This window comes from Eurypyga helias, unplaced genomic scaffold, assembly GCF_000690775.1.
Source record: "Eurypyga helias isolate BGI_N326 unplaced genomic scaffold, ASM69077v1 scaffold25849, whole genome shotgun sequence".
Taxonomy (NCBI): Eukaryota; Metazoa; Chordata; class Aves; order Eurypygiformes; family Eurypygidae; genus Eurypyga; species Eurypyga helias.
This window is the reverse complement of record NW_010270510.1, coordinates 12097-20224: the sequence shown is the minus strand read 5'-3', so window position 1 is coordinate 20224 and position 8128 is coordinate 12097. Positions and strand designations below refer to the sequence as shown.

General features: G+C 46.8%; 1 protein-coding gene across 1 annotated transcript in view; it reads left to right on the top strand.

The window, feature by feature from the left end:
* The first annotated feature begins 1089 nt into the window (after window positions 1-1089).
* The window catches only part of PDPK1 (3-phosphoinositide dependent protein kinase 1), a 14635-nt gene continuing 7596 nt past the window's right edge, over window positions 1090-8128 (top strand). Inside the window, exons 1-4 of the mRNA XM_010158479.1 lie at window positions 1090-1353; window positions 3701-3743; window positions 3946-4083; window positions 5187-5331. Coding sequence (XP_010156781.1) covers window positions 1141-1353; window positions 3701-3743; window positions 3946-4083; window positions 5187-5331 — 539 coding nt within the window. The 5' untranslated portion in view covers window positions 1090-1140. The remainder of the gene's footprint in view (window positions 1354-3700; window positions 3744-3945; window positions 4084-5186; window positions 5332-8128) is intronic.

Sequence of the window (8128 nt, the reverse complement as noted above, 5' to 3'; positions counted from 1 at the left end):
TGAGACTGGATTTTCATGAAGTCCTAATTTCATTGTGCCGTTAGAATACTGAGATTAAAAAGTAATATTCAGACATGGTGTTAATTTTAAATATTCCCCTTGTTTGCATACCGTTTCGGTTTTTATTGTCAGAAGTAGTTCAGGAGAGCTTTCCTGTTGTCTGCCACTTTTTCCTGTCTTCTTGCCACTTTTATGGGCGCATTCGAAGCAGGCCCTGGCAGACTGCTGGAGGGGCATTACCAGCGGGAGGGAAAGCAGCTTGGCAGGGTTCCTTGGTCTTGCTTGGGCAGAGCTGATGAAAGGCCACCAAATGACGATTTGCTTGTGTATGACAAGGATGGGTGTTTGGAGTGGACCCTCTTGTACTTGCGGTTTTCTGGGCTATAGCTGGTGCTCAGCATTGGGATCAGGATGTCTCTGGCCACATGCACCATTGCATTAGTGCCATCACCCTTGTTTTAAAAGGCTGTGGAGCAGAGCATTAGTGGTAGGTGCAGCTGGTTATTGAACCCTCTGGCTGATCTGCCTTTTGTATGTTGTTGTTTTTTCCCTCCATCCTTCCCGATGTGTGCTAAAGAGAAATAGTAGTGGAGAAAGTGAGGTCCCACGTAAAACTGGGGGAATGTATCCCTTGTGTCCGTTGGCATTTTCATGCCTTACTTGTTCATTTACGGTTCGCTGTAACTTGGCCACTTGTGAATGCGAGTGCCCATTGTGTAACTAGGTAATCCCTCAGGAACACTACTGCTTGTTAAGATTGGATGGTGGGTCCTGTAAGCACAAAATAAAGGACATGTTAACCATAGGAGAATATACTGTGGGGTAGGATGTTAAGGAGCATTTGCATTTTCAGGTCTGAAGAAAAGCACTTGACTTTCGACTTACAGCTAGCTCTGCACAGTACGACCTAAACGGAGTTGCTTAACCGATTAAGAGCTGCCACTTGCAAATAAACCCTGATGTTCCTTCCTAAAGACACTGTAATGATGACCCTTCCAAAGGAGAATGTATGTGGTGCTTGCATGGCGATGGAGCGCAGATGTGTTTGAAGGTGTGGGGTAACATTTTCGTCTCTCTTTTCAGTATGATGCAGTTCCAATCCAGTCTAGCGTGGTGTTATGCTCGTGCTCGTCCCCGTCGATGGTGAGGAACCAGGCAGATTCCAGCACTCCATCTGTCATTTCCGCCTGTGGCAGCCGACAGGGATCTAACATGGAAGGCACTGCAGCCGAATCAAGGTCTAGCTCAAACTCCTTGCAGCAACATACAGGACAGCAGCCTCCGCAGCCTCGAAAGAAACGCCCTGATGACTTCAAATTTGGGAAAATTCTGGGTGAAGGATCTTTTTCAACGGTAATTTTACTTCTTATTAGAAGTGCCAAATATCTTGGGTAAAATCTGTTGTGCAGGTAATATTGCTGAGATTGAAGTCTGGAGAGAACAGCTTGAAGAGTAAAGGAGCAGGATGTAGCGGGTATAAGTTTAACGATTAAAACAAAGTGTTGCACTGAAGATGGGTGCTGATTTTTCAAGTACCTTTTAAACTTAGAAGTTCCATTGTGTCCTGATGACTTGGTGCTTTAGATTTTTAAGAGACATTGCTTGGAAGTGTAAGTTGGATAGCATAAGGGGTCATGTTAATGTTACGATATGAAGGATTGGAACTGGGCTAGGAGTTGGTCACAGTAAGAACGTCTACGCGTTGTCCTCTCTGTGCCAGGAGCTACAGCCACGTACTTGGGGAAGACAGTAAGAACTGTGACACCTCCCAGTATTCTTTTTCAGCCTCTAGTGCCATGACCTTCAGGGACTTCATAAGCCACCATTATCTTTGTATTCAGTAGCCTTAAATGGATTGTTTTAATCTTTCACATCCATGGCAACACACAGGAATGAGTTACTTAAGTGTTATATTAAAGAACCCATAAAGCAATTAATACTTTCATTTGATGCTTCTGTAGTTGCCCCACTGAAAGACAAGTAATACTTCTGTACCTTTTTCACATCTTTTTCACGTGTCACTTGTTGTATATACCTTTTGGTTGTTGATCGCTAAATGCTGGGGTTTTCTGGTTCTTCCTAGGTCGTCTACTGTGGTGTTGAGGCTACAGGCTGCTAGTAGTCATCAAGAGTAATTTGCACTTAGATACGTAGTTTGCGACTTGCAGGTTTCCCTAAGGAAACAGCAGAGATGTTGCCTCTTGGGTGTACCAGAACACTCTGCTTCAGCGAGACGCTCTGAATTTCTGCTTGTGGTCTCAAAGCTAGCGCCACATTCCTTGTAAATAGAGAAATTCACAGGGCCTCGCCCAGACTCTGAATAAACTTCTGTTCTCACGTTCTGCCTTTCACTGTGGACAGTTTTTTTGGTCCCAAGTCTCAGTGGCAAGTGCATTTGGGTGGGCAGCAGGAGAGGGACAGAATACCATGAAAATGTTAATCCCTACACAGTCTTATTCTTTCGAGTTTTACAAGCAGAATTTTAGGCACTGTAATCATCTGGGTGTCGGCGGGTGCCAGAGAAAGCGTGAGGTGGAGTGAGTTCTTCCTGCCTGCCACCTCCTCTGTCAACCTTGGCAGTTCTGGTCTGTTGCCCTTACAAGGGCAGGGAGTGACAGGACAAGGGGCAACGGGTTTAAATGGAAAGAGGGAGATGGAGATGGGACATCAGAAAGGAATTCTTCCCGCAGAGGGTGGGGAGCACTGGGACAGGTTGCCCAGAGAAGCTGTGGATGCCCCATCCCTGGAAGTGGCCAAGGCCAGGCTGGATGAGGCTTGGAGCAACCTGGTCTAGTGGAAGTTGTCCCTGCCCATGGCAGGGGGTGGGACTGAGTGGGCTTTAAGGTCCCTTCCCACCCAAACCCTTCTGTGATTCTAAGATTGCCTGTTGGATTTTTGTTTTGCTGATGGCACTGAATTGTTTTATGAAGATATAAAAGTATTTTCTAAGTGCAGAAAGTTAGCGCTGTATATCAGGGTATTTATTTAACAACCGACTTTTAAAGTGACCTGCTTTCAGTGGCTTTAATGAGAGACTTGATTGATGAAACCTGGCAAGAAGTTCACCTGGTAATAGGTTATTGCTCGGATTCATGCAAGAGGACTTTTCAGATTGTCTGAAATGTTGCCTTTTCTAGAAGTTCTTTCTTGAAGCCGAGCTTTAACTTGTGTTCCTCCAAAAGTTTTCTCTTTAGAACTGCTTGTCTGAAACTTTATTCCGTACTTCTACTAACTGGAAATCTCTCATTCCCTTTCTTTAAGTCTTTTTCCTAACAAACTGTAAAGAGTTGAAAGCTCTGTTGCACTTCTTTCTTTTGATCTTTCAGGTGATAACATTGCTCTTTGATTCTTCTCCATTTATGTTAAAAATCTGTCACAGTATTTTCTGTTAAGTGTTCCTCAGTGCACTTGTTGCGTTTTGCCCTTTAAGAGGATGTGACAGTTTAGTGGGACGGCACGGCAGTGTCCACAGTCCTGACCCAGCAGGTAGCTCAGTGCTCACCTGCGGAACTGCACGGGTGCACAGGCTGGGGTCTGCAGGGGCCCTGCTGAAGAGCGCGCGGTCGCACGCTAGAGCGCTTTGGGTGCAGCTGGGATAGCTCGCTCTGGGCTCTCGGGGTTCTGGGTGCCTCTTGGAAAGTCAGATTTGGGGAATGTTTTTTACGATGGTTACAGTGTATTTTCTCTCCTTTGGCAACAGGTTGTCTTGGCTCGGGAGTTGGCGAGTTCTAGAGAATATGCCAGTGAGTATGGGTGTTAGTTTTTGAAACCTTCATGTGGAAGGGGCACTGTGCTCCCGTTACAAACACCTGGTCAAAAGACAGAATTTGGGGGGTTTGTGATAATTATATCTAACTGAAAACCCCACCCCAAACCAGGTGAGTTAAATGCACTTCTTTGGTTGTACCTCCTGCATTTTCACTCTTTTTTTTTTTTCCTATTAAGTTAAAATTCTAGAAAAACGTCATATCATAAAAGAAAACAAGGTGCCGTATGTGACACGGGAGAGAGATGTGATGTCCCGCCTGGATCACCCTTTTTTTGTGAAACTCTACTTCACCTTTCAGGATGACGAAAAGCTGTGTATCCTTTGCACTTGGGAGCCTGCTGTAACAGCTCTGTAACAAGCCCCAGTTTCGCTTCCTGTCTAACAGGAATGATGAAAATTAGGTGAGGTATTTAAAACACGCTGATGTTTGCCATGCACTTGCTGCAGCCATGCTTTTAGTGGGAATTAAGCAAATAAAATGAGTGTGCAGCCTCAACGTGCAGAGGGGGTGACTTGCAGGACGGGAGGTGGCTGAAGCAGCAGGCACTGGTGTCCGTGTGGCACCCGCCGAAGGGCGACGGGCAGCGAGCTGGCTTTGCAGCTAAACATGGGGGTGTATGAGAGGTCTTGGAAACGTTACGTTTCTGGTACCTACGGTGAAGCACCACATTTCTATGTTTAAAATAGGGCTAGCCAGCAGTGCTGACTGCTCCTTTTGGGTTTGAACAGTTAGACCTGTTAAATCTCTTCTGTAAGAGCTTAGAGTGATGGGAACGAGAGCGCTGCAGCCCTGTCGGTGCCCCTGTTCCTCAGGGTCTCTCCAGCAGTGACCGCGGAGCGCAGCGTCTCTTGAAAGCGCTTTGGTTTGCAGTCGGCGGGTCTTGCGCCCTGTGCAGCAAAGGGAGTCGTGTGAATTCCCTCCCAAGCTTTGTGCATTAGCAGTGCCGAGGGTAAAGGGTGGGTCAGTTAGTAGCTGTGGTTTTCAGAGGCCGCTGTGGGGTGCGCGCACGCACACGCACCAACAGAGCTTCCAGGGCCTCTCTTCTGTAATGTAAACCTTTGCCCACTGGACACTGGGCCGACTTTGGAACTTGCCAGATGGTGCAGCAGCATTAAACTTGGGTTGAGTGCTGTTCTGAGAGCAATTGTGTCTGCTTTGAGTTACTCAGGTGACTGAATTTAAAAAAGTTATCCCTTTACGTATTCTTTACTACGTTGAGAATTTGGGACCTGTGCCCCAGGTTTATTAATAAGTTGAAGAAATGGGGTTGGGGTGCTACCAGGTATGGCTTCGAATTAAACAACTCCTTCCCCACTGCTCATGTATTTTTAGTAGTATTCATGTCTTTGAGATGAGATGTGGAGATCTTTGTTCTGGAGTGGGTTTGTGATAGACCTTAACTATGCTTACGTTCAGATTTTGGGCTTAGCTATGCCAAAAATGGAGAGCTGCTGAAGTACATACGCAAAATTGGCTCGTTTGATGAGACCTGTACCAGATTTTATACTGCTGAAATTGTATCAGCCCTGGAGTACTTGCATGGGAAAGGAATAATTCACAGGTAATACGGAGTTGAGACCGACCCGCGTTTGATTATGTGTAAGGTGATTTTTCTAGAAATGTTCTTTGTGAAGTCCAAAGAGGTGGATTTTGTGGAAGGCTGATGAGAGCACAGTGGCGTTTCGTTAGCACCCCTGGTCATGTGGGGAGCTCAACAAGGAACTGCTCAGGAGAGGAGCCCATCTCTGTTACTGCACCAGCAGTTTACCAGGGGAAGGCAAGAAGAGTTTTGAAGGATATTGACCACTTGGAGCGAGTCCAGAGGAGGCCACGAAGATGATCAGAGGGCTGGAGCACCTCTCCTATGATGAAAGGCTGCAAGAATTGGGCTTGTTCAGCCTGGAGAAGAGGAGGATCCAAGGAGATCTCATTGCAGCTTTCCAGTATCTGAAGGGGGCCTACAAGGGTGCTGGGAGAGGACTTTTTACAAGAGCCTGTAGTGACAGGACAAGGGGTAACGGGTACAAATTGAAATCAGGGAGGGTTAGATTAGATATCAGGAAGAAATTCTTCCCGGAGAGGGTGGTGAGGCCCTGGAACAGGTTGCCCAGAGAAGCTGTGGATGCCCCATCCCTGGAAGGGTTCAAGGCCAGGCTGGATGAGGCTTGGAGCAACCTGGTCTAGTGGAAGGTGTCCCTGCCCATGGCAGGAGGGTTGGAACTGGATGAGCTTTAAGGTCCCTTCCACCCCTAACCATTCTATGAATCTATGATTCTAAGAGTTTTTGGCCTGCAGTTAACGTTCCCGAAAGTCTTTTCCAAGTGGGTCAGTTGGTCTGGGCACAAACTGACTTGTTGTTTAACCGCTTCTTTTCTGCGGTGTGATGTACCGCAAGCGCGTAGCGTGCAGCTCGGCTGCGATGGGGGTTGGCATGCGGCACGGCAGCAGGGAGAGTGAAGTTACCGCATGGCAGTTTTCCCCGAGTGACGCCTCCAGGAAGCTGGACAGTAACGAGGTCAACGGTGCCATTTAGCCAGGTTTTCGGTTGGACCCTCGCAGTAGTTCTTGATCTGTTTATATCGTCTGGATATGCGTGCTGTCTTCCGTGTTTATTAGACAGAGTGGAAGCTGGAGAAACCTGAGCCACAGAACTTCTCCCGTAAGAAACCTCTTGTGCCTGCAGGTTCCCAAGCCGCTGCGCGTGTGCCGGCAGGGATGAGCTGGCAGAAGGCTGACGACAGCCCCGGCAGCGTTATTACTCCTGTCGGTTACATTTAAAAGGACAAAGTACTTTCCTAATACTTTTCTGTGAAGATTGGGAATAGAACCACAGGGGCTTGATGTGGAGAGAACTAAAAGCATAGATTTTTATACAGGGGAAAAGACCTCCCAGTTTCACTTGGATTATATAGTCCGTGTGTTAGGCTGGGAGAAGGCTTAAATGACCATGGCATGATTGGCAGCGTTACGAAGCTTATGTTGGGATTCTTTTATTGTGGAAGAGCTGCTTTCTCGTTGTCTTCATATGAAGGCCACTGTGAGAAAATCGGAAAACAGTGAAACTGTGCAATTAGCGAACTTAGTATAAAGTTTGTTTAATTAGAAGTCCACAGCTCTGGCTTTGTCTTGGGATTTTCTGCAGCCTGAAGAAATTTGACAGGAGACAGAACCACTTCAAGATGCAGGCTACTCTGGGAAAGTTCCTGCCAATGTCTCTATGCATCTAGATGCAGAGCTGTATCCTAGCTGCAGAACATGACATATAATCTAGATATATAAACAGCATCTACACCTGTGTATCGTGTACAGTAGATATACAAACATATGTATGTGTAAAACAGCCTACACAGGACTCTTAAAAAGGTCTGTTCCATTCATATGCTTTCTACTCTCTGAGGGTAGTTAGGGGAAAATGAACAGTTGACGGCTGGTGTGTCAGAACTACTTCTTTCCAACGGCGCTCTGTGCTAGTGCACAGGCTTCAAACCGTAGGACTGCACAGCCCGTGCTTTTCAGTGACGGGGCTGCGATCCAAGGAGGGCGGTGCTGCACAGTGGTGGTTGGAAATGGCTTTCAATTCGCGCTGTATTTTCTTGTCATTCAACCAAAACAAATCCCAGGCTTCTAGATGTCTTTGAGCACCCAGAGATCGTTCTTGAGAGGAAGTCTGTTGTCTCCTCTTGTCCCCTGAGGAAACTTGGTGCGAAGTAAAGATTGTAAGGGTGCAACCCAACGCTCTTCTGTGTGGTGGCTACTGACCCTCTTGACATCCACCCCTGGGATCCTGCTTGTTGCATGTCAGACCGTGAGGTCAGGCTTCACCCTGGGCCAGAGGCAGTGCCACACAGGGGGTGTGCGTCGAGCTGCCATGCAGGTTACGTGGCTTTGCTGTGGCAGGTGTAACCCTGCCATCCCTGGGGCGGGTGGCTCGCAGTTCTTACCCCTTTGGGACACTCAGCTGCGGGTGGGGGATGCCACTGCTTGACTGGAGTTTTGTGCTGAGTAAACAGGCCTAGATCTTCCTGCTATTTCAGTCCTTCCGGTGTTATTTAAATTAAGGCTTGGGAGGGAAGAGGTGGGGTTTTTCATTTTTGTTGAACAAGTGAGATGCACAATACCTTAGTTTTGAGATTATTCGTTACTTCCCGTCTTTTTAGACAAAATTTTAATTAGTGGGCTTTTCAAAATCTGTTGCAGTCTGCATGTTGACAGTTAAAGCTAGAGGAGAGTTGACACAACCGAGTTTATAGAACGTCTGCATCATTTATGATGTTGTCATCTACATAAGTCACTTGACAGTTTTGTAACTTCAGTTTGTGTGCTCTTTAAATACTCTAAAAATCTGCCTTTTCCAGGGA